The 16,140-nt window shown below is 41.8% G+C and overlaps 1 protein-coding gene across 2 annotated transcripts in view; it reads right to left on the reverse strand.

Moving 5' to 3' along the window:
- nlgn3a (neuroligin 3a) overlaps positions 1-16,140 on the reverse strand; it is a 189,002-nt gene that overhangs the window by 127,625 nt on the left and 45,237 nt on the right. Inside the window, exon 4 of one of the 2 annotated variants that reach the window (XM_019870047.1) lies at positions 9,547-9,606. The exons of the other annotated variant lie outside the window; for it this stretch is intronic. Coding sequence (XP_019725606.1) covers positions 9,547-9,606 — 60 coding nt within the window. The remainder of the gene's footprint in view (positions 1-9,546; positions 9,607-16,140) is intronic. 2 annotated transcript variants of the gene reach the window in all.

Consider the following 16,140-nt stretch of genomic DNA (forward strand, 5'->3'; position numbering starts at 1 on the left):
AAAATGATTTCGTATAACGCAACAGGGGGTTTTTCGTCGTATGGGGGGCAGGAGAATGGGAATTGTGTTAATGCATGAAGATTTTTTCACATAAGGGGGTATTTTCGCCCATGCAGGTTTCGTTCTAGAGGAGTTTCACTGTACCCAGCGCGTTAGTTGAGCCCAGCGGCGGACTGGGAAGAAAAAGTAGCTCTCAAGTCATTGATTGACAGACTGACCAGCTTCATGCTTAACATTACACACACACACATACACACACACACACACACACACACGCACACGCACACACACACACACACACACACACACACGCGCGCGCGCGCGCACATACATTCATTTATTTAATCTTTTTTAAATTGCAAACGTCAATGTTCCACATAATAAAAGACGTTGACAAATGCAAGCACACATACGCGACAGAGACGTTGCACAAAACCAAATATTGTGCTCAAAACAGACCGTGGCCAAGCCTAACAATGTGTTTGCATGCACACTAAATATATTGACACAATTTACTGGGCATTGATGCACACCACCAACACTTTTTGCTCAGACGACTGACTGCAACACAAGTGCCGCAGTGGCACGTGTACTTACTACGTGACAAACTTCTCACGCAAGAACATGCAAATGCATGAAAATTAGTCAATGGTTCAGAAACTTAAATGATAAAGATTACATTATTTATCTTAAAGAATACATCACATTGCATTTTCTACAGGATTAGGAGGTGATTGCGTTATCAGGGCTTCACAACAGCCATTAAGCCGCAGCATTCCCAGAATGCTTTGTTGAAGCTAAAATTACCACTTGTGACTGTTTATTGATATGTTATTTTGTCAAATCAGGGCATCATATAGTTACAGGGGTGTTATTCGTAGTTATGTATTCAATTATTGTGACTCATGCGAACCCACTAAGTAACACAGTCAGTCAGTCAAGTTAAGTGAAGCTATCGTCTGTGTGACGAACACAAGACGGAGAGGTAACGATATCCTACATATCCTATTCCTAGTGGTCATATCGCTACACTTCTTTCCCTACAGACCAACCGGCTGCAGCCCACCTAGGAAAGCCCCGCCCCCCCGTAAGCCAGCCCTCCCCTGGTTGGGGATCCAACAATGGGTAAAAAGTACCTTTCACCAAACCAGTGGTGAACAGCTCTTCAGCGTATCCAAACCCATCTTCAACCCAATTTCTGTGACTAGATAATAAATAATGATTAATAATACAACATTAATACAACCTTACATAAATAATGGCATTTCTTTACTTACGAATTAAATAGCGCAATAATATTCATATTGCAATATTCACCACCCATATCACACTTTTTCCAGTATTGTGCTGCTCTATCCCGAAGTGCAGCAAAAATGTGACAAAGGGAAAACGTTGACCTGCATGAAATCCCGAGGCCTCACATGACATCATCATGCATGTAGCTGCGGTAAAACGAAAGTCTTGCTTTTAGCGAGAAACTTGGGATACCGAATTCTACAATACAGTGTTGTAGTTGTATGAAATCCTACTAAGTTTTTGTGACAGTCTTCCTTGAACTGAGAAGAGAAGTTGTGAACAGTCCCGCTCACAAGTGCCAAAAATATAGCAAAGCTTGTCTTTTAACATGACATAAGGGGGCAGAACCTTTCGAGTAAGTACTAGATTGATTGGGCTTCTGGCAGGCCACGTTGCCCACTCGCTTAGTCAATATTCTACTTCTGAAAGTGAAACCCAGTCATTTCTTCCCTCTCCTCCCCCGTGTGCCCCTCTCCATCTGCGCCTTTGTAGCTTTGCCACTATCCAACTTGACTGAAATCAGTCACATATCTGACATCAAGAACGGGCTTTGACACAGCGGAGTGGTCTAAGACAGGGACGGGTGGTGATAAATGTGGCTGGCTTTCAGCACTTGGTGAAACACGCTGGCTGTCAGTGGCTAGCAACTGTGGCGGGGTCGAGGCTGAGTTGGGGCAGCGGTGAGAGCAGCTACTGGGTGACACTGTTCTGATGTGGCAGGACATGACATGCATCCTACCGTGATATTCTTGTCAGGACAAGGTTCACACTTTCGTCATGACAAGTCCATTACTGGCTTTTTTCACATTTAAAAGGAGCAGCATTTTTTTTTCTCTCCTTGTTGTGGAGCTGCTTGAAAAACATTTTGTGTAATTGCAGCAAATTATACAGCTGCTACAAGTCACTGACAAGATTTGGAATGTCACAAAATATGTGCTTCTATTCCCTTTCATCCACATCAAATGAGTTACGCTGTGTCTATGTGTGTGTATGACTCGGCCTTGGAGGGAAAAGTGCTAAAGTGAAGGAACACGGTGTGACAAATTCCCTTCTTTTCGCTCAAAAACGAATGTAAGCATGCGTAAGAAAAAAGTTTGTCACAAGCCACTTAACTTTCAGAGGTTGGCATCCATCATCACCTTCCAGTTTCAGTTTGTTACAATCACAGTGTTATTTTGACATTTCCATGATTAAATCTGGTGTGCCTTGCGGACTAAAAAAAAAAAAAAAAAAAAAACTTGGCATGGATGCTCACACATGAAAGAAGTGTAAAAGTGAATGCCTTCTCGATGAATCTTTGCATCCCTACTGTGCGAGTAATGGCAGCAATGACCTTTGGGTGAAGGTGACTTCCTGCTTGGCTGGTGGTTTGTGGTCTAAATGTGAAGTTGGCGTGGTGTGTTGCATAGAAAAGAGAGTCGAGCCAAGGACAGATGACGGCTGAGAAAAATAATGTGAGGGGACCCCAAGTTCCCTGAAGCTATTGCTGTAATCCCTAACACACACACAGACCGATGTTTGCCCCCAGAATGTAACAAGAATGGGTTTCTGTCACCAATGCAAACTGGAAAGCTGTCATGTTATAAAAACAGACTCAAAGCAACAAACAGGTAAGATGTTGTGAGGGAGTTAGTTGCTATTGAAATATGTATTATATTTTATTATATACTAGTGGCCAAAACAACACATTTATGAATTTTTCGTTGAAACTGCTATATAAATTAAAGACATTTTGTGACAGATCCCGATAAGGTTAGAAATTTAACTGATTTTTTTTTCTTCATTGTTAAAGTCCATGTGCGTTGTGGCCGGGTTGCGCATTGATCCATCATTTACTGCAGATGTAGCTTTGGTGTAAAAAGCACACAATATTGTAACGTGCATTGCCACGCCTGGTATCACCTAACATAAAAAAAAAAGGAGTCAATGAAATAAATCTGATGGCCATGTGTAAGATTGACTGGCCTTGCAGGTTTTAGATTTTATGTCCGCATGCTTGTTCTTCACCAATTATTTTTTGACACTTGTGGGAAAAGGTCAAGAGGAAAAAAATCGTGGGTTGCTCGCACCTGAGGTGAGTCCACCTGTCAAATCTACCAGTCCATTATTGAACCTGTTTTAGTCCTTGAGAGATTTTGCAAAATAAAGGCACTCTTTTGGATGCAAGGGAGACTGAATACAGCACTAATAAACTACATGTAATGTAACCAATGTAATTATCTAAGGAGTGGTTAAGACTGCAACAAAATAATAGAGCTTTTATCTGGAAGCACAGGTTTGAATCCTGTTGGCATCAGTTGTTTGTGAAGTCCATTGAAGTCCAAGATGGCGCCCGAGTAGGCAGCCATCTGCAAGTGCTCTCATGAGCCTTACTTTTTTTGTTGTTTTTCTGTTTGTTTTGTCACTTTGTGTTTGTTGTTACGTCGTGTGGACCTGATGTGGACTGTTTTCAGCATTTTTTGGCCACGACATTCATCAAGGAGGAGACTCGGTGCTTGGTGGTTTTGCCTTCTCGGCAGCATGGGTATGCCAGCACTGTTTTTGATTGGGAGGAATGTCGGCGCCATTTGACTGTCGTTGCTGGACAGCTCCGGGGGCGCTTGTGTCTTGCGCCTGTAATGGGCAGCATTTTCACAGCCCCGCTTTGTTCAGCGGAGAGATCGGTGCTGTTGAACGGTCTGAGGCTGGATGGATGCAAGGCTGAGGAGCCGACGATGAGAAGAAAGGAGCGTCATTTTCAGCATGACGTCTCTGATCCACTGGTAAAAGGACACTTTGATCCTCTCCTCTTTCATCTATAACTGCTTCAGACAACAAAGTGTATGCAGGAAAGTGGTGAAGATTGCACGACTATCTGTGTCCTATGTGTTGTGTTGTGTTATTTTTGTGATTTTGACTTCAAGATGGCGCCGCGTGAGTGGCTGCCTTTCCAGCAGCTCCTATATTTTGTTGTTCTACTTCTTCCATTCATAACTTTGCTGCTGTGAATTGGGAATTTCTCCATTGCGAGACTAATAAAGGTTTTCTTATCTTATTTTCTTATCTTAATATTTATACACACTCAGATTCCATGGAGGTTTCTGTTGTGTGCAATGTGTACATAGGTCGTCATTTCTGGGTGGTGCGGCAATGTGCCTGAGAAAGAAAATTCTACGTGAAGTGATTTTTTTAATTGGCAGTATGACATATATAAGGGTCTTTAATATTACTCTGTGTCTTGGGCCGGGCGAGACATCACACTAGAATTTCATCACCAACGAGACTCCGCCCAATCTTTGCATGCTTCTGTCAAGATTAAGTCCACCGGCGCATATCCGTCGACGAAGTAGGACAAGTCATGTTGACGGAGGCATTGTGTGTGTTGGTCCTTATCAATTAAAAAAAAAAAAAAAAAACACGGACCCATTCTTGGATGGTGGGCAGGAGAGGAACTGTCTATAAGACTATTCTCCAAAAGGAACTTAAGGGAACAAATTTGTTTAATGACACCACATGTGCTAATCAGCTAATAGCATTGCAGTTTGCAAACACAGCATTAGTTCAAATGCTAGGCATACTCTCCAATATTTTCCCTTTTGTTCAAGTCACTTTTTAAATACTGTGCACCGTATTGCGATTGTATACGCCATGTCCAGTTTCTTGTCATAAGTAGTAGAGAGCTGTCTTCCAAATGGTCAATGCCGAAGAACTGCTCGAAAGATGACGTAGGCCATGGCACACTAAGCGGCAAGACGAACAAAAATTCGGTCATGCCAGACGCCTCACGACCAATCGGTGAGAAATGTTACACTACACAGGCTACGATGTGTCAAGACAACAAATCGGCAACGGAACACTACATTTTTCTGTGACACATCTGTCGGCTCAAAATCGGGTTACAGTTGTGTAGTCAGATGTCAGCATTAAAGTGACTGAGAGTGTCATTGCTGCATTTATATGTTAACCGGTTTGTTGTTGTTTGATAGTCCTGGTCAATAAAGCTTTCTTAAAGGTTTTAATCAGAGATGCAACAGATTCCAATTCTTCATTTTTTGTCAGACACGTCAGGTTTTCATCATCATCATCATCATCATCATCATCATCGTAATAATAATAATAATAATAATAATAATAATAATAATGGTGGCCCAGTAGTCAAGTGATTAGCACGTCGACTTTTGAACGTCAATGGCTCAAAATGATGACCTTTTTGGTCAGACATGAACAAAGATGTTGTACAAAGCAAGTACGAGATGTGAGTTCTAACTATCATTATCCTTGTACAATAGGATGAATGGCAACACCATGGCAGGTGGAGCTCGGCTGTGTTCCCCAGCGCTGTAACCACAGAAAGATTCTGTGCTCGTGAGACGATCCTTGTTGTTGCTTGGAAGCAAGCATTGTTTGTGCGTTCCAGTGCGTGCATGCTTTACTTATTTGATGTTTTGGCTTGCACACTCACAGGAGGCCTTCTTTGTGACCGGAGCTGCAGCCAAACAGCAGGCAGACGGACTCACGGACAGATTTACTTTTCATTAGTGGGAGCAACTTGGTACGCAGAAGCCATAGTGAGCATGGCTTCCTTTATTTCCATGGCCACTTATCCAACAACAGCGTCTATGTGACTGAAAACTTGCACTTGCCTATTTGCAGTGTAATAATAGCCTCTGGAAAATTGGGTCTCTATTGTGGGACAGCGTAAATCACGACGACTTGGTCCACACACTCATCTTGCCGCAGGGAGTCCTGAAAGGGCTGAATTTGAATAGACTGTGGCGGTGCCACTGGGTTGACTGTCATTCCGCAAGACACGAAGAGGAAAAACCGACAGGGATGCCCAGCGGGGCAGCCTAAGGGACAGACTGACAGACAGAAATGACGTCCAGTATCTAAACGGGGAATTTTAACGTTTACCTTCCTTTACATTTACCTCTGTCAAAGAAGAAATGATTTTGGACGTTTCTTTTTGTGCAATTTCACAGGCTGTTGTAAAACCTACTTTCAAACAAGGCTCTTTGAGCTCTTGAGTGCCATTAAAGTCAATCAAAGAATAACGAATTAGATTATGTTCACAGCAGGACTGCTTGAAAATCCTTTGTTTTGCAATCCTTGAAAAATGGCAAGGGCATGTTTTTTTTTCCCTCAAGGTTACATATGAAAGGGTTTCCGACCTCTTCTAATGACATTATTGCATATTGTGCTCAATTTTAATAAAGGCTCCTTCTTTTCTTCTTGGTACATGCTATAAGGCAGGGGTCACTAACTTGGTGCCCACGTGCACCAGGGAGCACCCATTATGAGTAGCCCGTGGGCCTTTTCTAAATACAGCTCACCTGTGAAGTTATTCTTTGAAAATGATAATATTTTCAAAGATTGAAATGAAAAGAAAATCGATTATAGAACCTGATGTGTTCGGGAGGAAAAAACAGGAATCAATGCACTATTTTAACTTAGAAATATTCACTTGCATATCTGATTTAAAAAAAAAGAAAAGGTAAAGAGAAGAAAAATATGTTGACCACTGTAATTGTGTGAAATCATAGGCATGATCAATGTCTTAACATCCATCCATCCATGCATTTTCGATCCTGCTTATCCTCACGAGGGTTGCGGGCGTGCTGGAGCCTATCCCAGCAGTCTTTGGGTAGTAGGCGGGCTGCACCCTGAACTGGTTGCCAGCCAATCGCAGGGCACACAGACACAAACAACCATTCGAGCTCACACTCACACCTAGGGATAATTTAAAGTGCTCCATTAACCTGCCATGCTGGTAGCTTTTGCATGAATCATTCCCCAAACAGTTATTTTGCTTTTGAAACGGTCGGTGACCCCTGTTATCAGGGATGGGCCAGGAATGTATATTTATTAGGAATGTGTATATATTAGGTTATGTTTTCGCAGTGAATCCTCTACATTTCGACTCCCTAAATTTGATCCACATTTTAAGGGAAAAATATGAATGCCATCATGTAAGACAGGTAGGTTTTAAATGTGTTTTCATTTTTTGTGATACTACCTCAGCAACACAGGATGAACATATTGCACCGTGGCAATAACGGCGATAGTGGTATACCGCTCAGTACAATATTGGCGGATCTCTTATGCAAGTTTGCCACAGAAGAAACCAATGCAGTTGAGATAGCGATAGGAGGTAAGGGATATTTCTATTTATCATTTGGAAGACAGTGAACATTATAGACCATAGATGTGGCTATTGTGCTGTGTTGTTATAAATCACAGGTATCAAACTCTGGTCCTCGAGGGCTAATATTCAGCATGTTTTAGATGTCTACCTCCTCCAACACACCTGATTCAAAAGATCAGTTCATCAGCAAGCTTTGCAGGAGCCTGATAACAATCCTAATCATTTAAATCAGGTGTATTGGAGGAAGGAATGATGGAAAACATGCAAGATTGTGGCCCTCGAGGACCGGAGCTTGAATCCTGTGTGGTAAATGTATTGTATACCAACACATCCAGTGTGTGTGCTTTCAGAGATTGCTCTTATTGTTCCAATGAAAAAAGACTGAATCCAAAGTACATGTCCGGGAATTCGTAACATGGGGGAGGACAGCTCAAAGGTAGTGGGAAGGAGAGAATTATCCCCATATAGACAGACGGCCAACTGAGGCAGCATAGTAATGCACAGGCTGAGCGATGCAGGTGCTGAGCGGCCAGACAAGACGGCAGCTCTGCACAATGAATGAGAATGTGCATGAGAGGTGAATTGCCGAGGTGTGAGCGAGTGGGAGTTGTCTGTGTGTTCTTATTCTACGTGCCCTTTAACATGAAAACAAACATTCCATTTCCATCAGTGACATACGCGGTGCATTCAGCAGAAGGAGAATGCTATTACCCGCAGTAAAAAGTACGCTGGATCAAAAGGCGCGGCAGCTTGTGAGGAATTTTTGGTTTGTGTCATGTTCAAATCCATCTTTCGGTGAATGGTGCCCCTTTTCAAGAGGCAATACTTTGGGGGAGAATAACAAAGAAACAGGGGAGGCCCTGCACATTGCTTCCTTCCGTCTTCCTGTCTTGCGCTGACACCTCAAAAAGAAATATTTTCCAGAACAATGAAAATCATCTCGATCATGTTAAAGGATTGATGGCCAACACAGGCATTAGCTGCAACGCTGCGGCAGAGATTCCACTGAGAGGGTATTGTGCTTTCTACGGTGCTGTTCTGTAAATAGCATTAGTTGCGCTCGGTAAAGAATAGACATGTCACAGTTTCAGTCGGGCTAGTCATGCGTAGCTTAGAGACCAAGCCAGTGTGAACACGAGCGCTGGGACGAGCCAGACAAACAGATCGACGCTTGTCAGCGTGTTCCATGCGACTGCAGTTAAACAGTCACATATGCATGTGGCCTTCCTTGAAGCGACGTAAAGCTGAAAGTAACTTTCCATCAGTGGGATAGGAAAATAAGTCCACCTCCGGAAGCGTCTCTTGCCTTCGTTCCCTCTTTAAGATCCAACCAGAGTCAACAATTTGAAAATTCCGGCATTGTCAAGGAACAAACTATGGCGTCTTCCTACTCGGTGAGCTCACTTCTCAAAAGCCTCCTTTTCATCAAATGTGAACACAACACACTGTATAAAAAATCCAATTTCTGACAGTGCCTTATCTCGGTACTCAACATCATGCTTGCATCACCTGCCTTGGAGTGGCTCACCATGGCAAAGGCCGGACAATATCAAGGGTTTGGTTAAGACTCCGAGACTGAAGCCATTTCTGTTGCAGCACAAGAATCATCTCTCATTCTAATCTCACCAAGAGATCCAGCCTGAGCCTGGAATATCCAAAGATAAATATGGAACGTGAACAATGCGATTGCTGAGCAGTAGCATTCCATTTTCAACACCACTCGCCTCTAATCCTTTCCAGCGGTTCTCATGAACTGCCTCTTCTCATCTAAATCTGCTGTAGGACCTGCTGAGTAGACTGATATGACACCGCCGCCTCGCTTCCTCTTGGCCATTTTTGCCACAATTGGATGGCTGACCACACCTCCAGAGGGGTCTCTTACCGCCACCTGTAGCCTTGTAACAACACCTTGTCAACATGGGACATTCATATGAGTTAAGCGGACTATTACCTTGGTTGCCACCTGATCTCATCCGACTCTCGTGCAATAACGCTCTTTAAATTCAGATGCTGATCACATTCATTCGTTTGGAAATACAATAAGGATAAATAAATGAATAAATGATACAAGGGAAAAAACAAGAATTGAAATAACCATGCATTATCATTGTTCACCATGGAAATACCTTCGTCTTCATCACCGTCGTTATCCATTAAATCCTCGCCCTGTTTTTTCGCATGGGAACCTGTTTGGTGAAGCAGGCAGAGACATAGAGAGGAACAGGCAATTTAAAAAAAAAAAAAAAAAAAAACAACAACGCTAAGAAGAGTGTGGATTATGTCATTGAAAATGCCTTCAACGAAAACTCCACAGCAGCTTTGAGATAACAAAGAAACATATTGAAGTGAAGTGAATTGCCACTAAGTACAAAGGAGTATCAGGACCATACTAAAAAGAATAAAGTAATATATGGGAACACGTTTTCAGAGAAACAACATCATTACCTAATCAGAATATAGTCATTTTAGTTTGAAGAACCTCTGTCACTCTAACCAGATTTTAATCATGTAGTAAATAAAATCAAACAAAGTCCTAATCTTGGGATAGTAAAGTTTTCATTTTATAAGAATGAGAATTTGTTTCTTTTCAGAATGGTACTATTACTCCTTCTTAACATGGTATCATGTGTTTTTGGTAAAAATTACACAATACAAAAATAAATTCAGACACAGAAAATACATCATACAATAAGGTTAATTCGAGAAAATGGGGGAAAAAACACATTTTGTAACAGTTGGAGCACATTGAAAACCTAAATAAGTTGAATACAGTTTCAGCAATAAGCTCCTCAATTTGAGTAATTGTAAAAATGAACAGCATTGGATTCTAAATTCGCACCTCCTTAAAATCAGTGCACTTTTGTTCAGACTTCATTGTGCAATTTTTATGAAAAAAGTCTGTGTTTAAATGATACATTGGGGGGTTTGTTCTCTCTTCAGAAATGCACCTCATATCTATTCTTGACACAGAATTCACTGTTAACGAGACTGTGGAGAAGCAAAAATAAAAGCCAGCAGACAACGGGCTAACTGGCTAACGACATGCTAATTGACATGAACATGCTCAAGAGATCAGGCTTTAAACTACAAGGCTAAATCAAGAGCAAGGATTTCAGCTTCCCAGGAGGCGGCTACATTTGAATAAAACACGAGATTGCGGGTATCGCGTATACGTGCTAATGTGAGCAACTTGTCTCTGCGCCCTGCACGGTAGGTAATGTGATGTTGTCCTTGTGCTGAATGTAAGTGCAATCCCTCCAGGGCACGTAAACATGCAATGTTAAGGTCGATTTTCTTGCTTTCCTGTACAGAAATGTTCTCAGCTGTACACTTAATTTGGCATTCATATCCTTTTGACTGCAAACACATCCTGTGGCCTTCGGGTAAAATACAGTAGATAGTCATTGATATTATCAACACCGTTGCTTTCATGATGTAGAATTTTACTTTATCGAGTATGAATACTGTCCTTAAAAGAAAACATGAATGTATATATATCTAGCCTCCGGCCTTCCTGTGTGGAGTTTGCATGTTCTCCCTGTTCTCCGGAGACTCGGTTTCTTCTCACATTCCAACAACACGCATGGCAGGTCAATAGAACACTCAAAATTGTCCCTCGGTGTGAGTGTGATCGTGGATGGTTGTTCGTCTCTGCCTACTGCCTGAAGACAGCTGGGATAGGCTTCAGCATGCTCTGCGACCCTTGTGAGGATAAAGCGGTGACGAAAATGGATGAATTCATGTTTCATTAGTTACAATGTAAAAGTTCAAATATAGCAAAAAGAGTAAAATGATCACAATGCTAGCTTCAGACAAAGTATTACTGCAGCAAGAGCAACAATATGGTCACTACAGAAACTTTACAGTCACTACTGAAAAGAAACAACAATGTTTTATTCATTCATTCATTCATTTTCCGAATTGCTTTATCCTCACTAGGGTCGCGGGGGGTGCTGGAGCCTAGCCCAGCTGTCTTCGGGCAGTAGGCGGGGGACACCCTGAATCGGTTGCCAGCCAATCGCAGGGCACACAGAGACGAACAACCATCCACGCCCACACTCACACCTAGGGACAATTTAGAGTGTTCAATCAGCCTGCCATGCATGTTTTTGGAATGTGGGAGGAAACCAGAGTACCCAGAGAAAACCCACGCAGGCCCAGGGATAACATGAAAACTCCACACAAGGAGGCCGGAGCTGGAATTGAACCGGGTATCTCTGCAATGTGAAGTTGACGTGCTAACCACTGGACCACCGGGCCACCACCTATGTTTTCACAAAAAAAAAAAAAAAAAAAAAAAAAGGATTGAATTATCAACCAACAATTTATGAGAATGATTTGTTTAAGGCAGTGGTTCTTAACCTTGTTAGAAGTACCGAACCCAACCAGTTCATATGCACATTCACCGAACCCTTCATGAGTGAAAAATAAAAATATGATATTTTTTACAAATCCAAGACATAAAAAAATAAATTTATTAAAAACTGAAAAAGTATACACAATTAATTGTAGTATGAAGTACATATTTTTTAATTGTGCACAAAATGAACCAGCCAGTGATGGCCAAGCGGGCATATCATAACTAACTGACATGTTGAGTTGGGTGTGTCTTAACGTCCATGGCAGAGGCTCTGTCGAACCCCTGAGACTGATTCACCGAACCCATAGGGTTCGATCGAACCCAGGTTAAGAACCACTGGTTTAAGGTATTTTTGCTTTAAGCAGTGATGACCTATGGACCCAATTTGATAAACTTTCTATGTTTTACAATGAAAAATAGCATTTACTTTTTGATACATTTCGGACAAATCAATATGAAATTCGGTTCAAGATTCATTTGGACTGATTTTGATGCCAAAATATATGTGTACATTTCTAAAAAATACTTTTTCCAGTGGGGAACAGAAAAAAAATATAAATCGATTCAAAGAACTCTTTTTATTCTACTGTAATTCTGTGTGATGGTAGTGACAAATTTTAGGACGGACAAGATATTTGGGAAAAAGCTTGAAAATATAACTTGAAAACTGACTGTACTTTTACGATGTAATTGTCCCTTCGATATGGTACAACATCAATGTGGTAAATATTTTTCTACAATAACGTCCAAATGTCACACAATTTCCAACTCCGAATTTGAACCAGTTCTGTAGAATGGCCCATATAAAGAAAACTATCTCATAAGAGTCCACTACAAGAACTGATATCCAGCCATTTCCTGTGATTTTCTTGATAATGGCCACAATCACTCAAGTTCTTAAATCAATACCTGTAGCTACAGTATGACATGTCCTGCCAAAAACAGTGCTTTAGGCATTCCATATTTTCTCTTCTGTCTGTGAGTCACATGATACACCTTTATGGCACTAGGCATTGAAATCATGAAGAAATTGAAGAAAAAAGGTAATCTAATATTTTTTTCCATGACTGTTTATATACTAGGTCTGCATACCACTCCAACAGTATCCAGTGGCTGGATGAGTCAAACGACTCCTGAATTTACTTAAATAGTGCACCTCTGGTGGTCAGAAGGAAAAATATATTCGGTTCATTAAGAAAAACTGCATCGAAATGTATTTTTGGTGACACTGGCTGTATTAAAGCCAGCTTGTGACACCTCGCGGTACCTATTTGTTGAGATGCCATGACAACTAATCGACGCAGCCATACTTGCCTGCAGGAAGTGGAGCTGTGACATAGTGCCACTGAAAGCCGTCTTGACTGTGCCATCTCCCCAATTCAAGGCGGGATTTTCTTGGTCAGATACTGACAAATCTGAGTCATTCTCATTTTCCAGAATCAGAGACTGGTGGTTGCAAGGGGCGGCCCGGTCAACGACGTGACGTCACATCCGTTCCTAACATGATGCCGTGCATTAAAATTAACCAGAGGCATTATTTAAGTCCAAGACTAGACACAAAAATAGAAACACCAGATATTTATCAAACTTTACAAAATTGCTCTGTTTCTCCATCATTACATTGAAATGGGCAGCCAGAGGTACACTCCAGGGAAACTATGGCCCAAAAGTGAGCAAGACTTAATAATACCAGCAAAACTAATAAAGGGACGTCAACAAAAGTACTGCAGGCTCAAAGGAAAGGTTTTTCTTTTTTCCAAAAGCATTCTGAATTATTTAACAATGACAAGTAAAGGCAAACCATAATAGCAACAAGCAACTGTTAAATAACCAACATTTTCAACCTATGTGACCATTGCTAGTTATTTCATAATGGGAACTGCAGAGTCATGAATATTTAAGTGAGTGCGAAGTGTAAGCGAATGGAGACCTTTGTATTGCTCCGTGTGCCAAACTTGGGGATGTTGGTGAACTCAAGCTGACACGCTGCATGAGCTGATGTACAGCATGTGCTTTAAAATGCTAACAATGTTGTGAATATGTGTCTACGGATGTGTATATGGAGTGTGGGGAGGGGTTGGTAAAGGTGAATGGTCACAGGGTATTACGCTATTACGAATGTACGAAGAAGAGCAGTTCATTACAATAATAAAAAACCCGAGGGCTGATTTTACGGCTCCAGAAACTGGACAAACAATTTTCACATCACTGTTGGAGACAGTAAAGCCTTTGTTTTTTGGGGATTTGACAGGTGCTGTAATTCATGGTCTCCTTTTGAATTCATTACGTATGTATTTATTTATTTATTTATTTTTTATTTTAGATCTTGCATCTTGGGAAGCCGCGAAAATCCATCCATTTTCTGTTCCGCTTATCCTCACAAGGGTCGCGGCGGGTGCTGGAGCCTAGCCCAGCTGTCTTCGGGCACTAGGCGGGGGACACCCTGAACTGGTTGCCAGGCAATCGCAGGGCACACATAGACCAACAACCATTCGTGCGAACACTCACACCGAGGGACAATTTAGAGTGTTCCATTTTTCTGCCATGCATGTTTTTGGAATGTGGGAGGAAATCTGAGTACCCGGAGAAAATCCATGCAGGCATGGGGAAATCATGCACACTCCACACAGGAAGGCAAGAGCCGGAATCGAACCCCGCACCTCTGCACTGTGTGCCTAACTCGTTCACCACCAGGCCGCCCACCTGGGAAACTAACATGCTAAAAAAATGCTTTCAGTCTTTTTTTATGGCCCATGACTGTTCTTCTGGATTTCTCTGGTGTTGACACGGGGTGAGTAACTCTGTCACTAGAAATCATGGTGTGGATGAGCCTGTCTGTGTCAAACACGGGCCTAGAGTTTAACACGAAGCCCGTATAGGGAGCGACTTTTGGGACAAGTCTAGAGTTGAGCTTCAAACTTGAAGCACAACGGTGGTGAAATTGTTTGTGATGTTGCAAAAATGAATGAAGGAGTTCGCATGAGCAGCCTTCAAGGCTCTATCAAGAATAGTGAGTACTGTTCATGCACATTGACAGGGAAAATGGAATCCTGTCACAATCATCCCTTCAAGATTCAAATAAAACAAACCTGACTTGTTGGTTGCATCCAGTGCGGCAAAATGCTTTATTTTAGCAGTTGTGCAACCAAAGACAAAAAGCGACGTTGCCTTGGAGGTGTTCATGGAGAAACCGGAGCATGCACTAATGCACTCATACACCCATACAGATAAAATCATGAGATGTATGAAATGAATCCACAATTCCCTCCATCCATAGAAGAAGGGCTGAATGTTAACTGCCTTGCCTTTGCAAAGGTAAAAGGTTCCGTGACAATAGATGAGCCTCGCCGTTAAATATCAGAAAGGTCAGAATGTGGAACGGGATTTTGTGAAAATGTGAAATGTTGCAGGCTTGACAATTTCAAGCTGTTAGGTTCAGTCTGTCTAATCCTCAGGTGACCATTTTCGTCCCTTAGAGAGGCCGGATGTGTATCTCCTCCTGTCTGTGATCTTACTTTTGCTTCTTTTTCTACGTCCCTCTCAATCCGTCTCTCGGAGGAGGGGTTAAGGAACAGCTTGGTTGGGACACGTGAGAGCGAATGATGGAGAACGGAGCTGAAAGGTTAAGGAGGCTGTAATCCTGCCGTAAAGGACAGCCAAAAATTCACACTGTGCTTCAGCTGCTCTCGAAATACCGAAGTAAAAACCAATAAACAGCTCCTCTCAAAAAGGAAAAAAAAAAAAAGTCTTGACGCCTGTCTAGTGGTGGATAACGGAAAATGGCTTGTTCATGCCACAGGCTTCTGAGTATGAAATGAAGCAATGGTACCACACAGGGATCATGTAAACATCAATATTATCAATCACATCTTACAAGGCAGTTGCTGTCAAAATATCTCTCTGTGGTTATTTGAATTACTTATGTGATACAGAAAAAACAACAGCCATCATTTCTGATGACTAACACAACAGCGAAAAGGGTACTATTGCGTGGCTGATATACAAGTGCTCGTCCAAAAAATTGAATATCATGAAATTTGTTTTTGTTTTTTTTTTAATTAGTTTTCAGATATAATCATCTAAAATAAAATGAATTAACACTTTAAATGTATAAATTTGTGTGGATAGTGTATTCACAACACAAGTTTCACTTTTTGTATTAATGTGTGTAAGAAATCAGCTTTTACATGATGTCAAAAATTTTTGACAGGCACCTGTACACACACACACACACACATACACACACACACAGAGAGAGAGAGAGAGAGAGAGAGAGAGCTGGCAACCGGTTTGGGGTGTCCCCCGCCTACCCACTGAAGACATCTGGGATAGGCTCCAGCAGCGCCCCCCCCCCCCCCGC

The sequence above is a fragment of the Hippocampus comes genome, unplaced genomic scaffold, assembly GCF_001891065.2.
Source record: "Hippocampus comes isolate QL1 unplaced genomic scaffold, H_comes_QL1_v1.1 scaffold9, whole genome shotgun sequence".
In the NCBI taxonomy this organism is placed as follows: domain Eukaryota; kingdom Metazoa; phylum Chordata; class Actinopteri; order Syngnathiformes; family Syngnathidae; genus Hippocampus; species Hippocampus comes.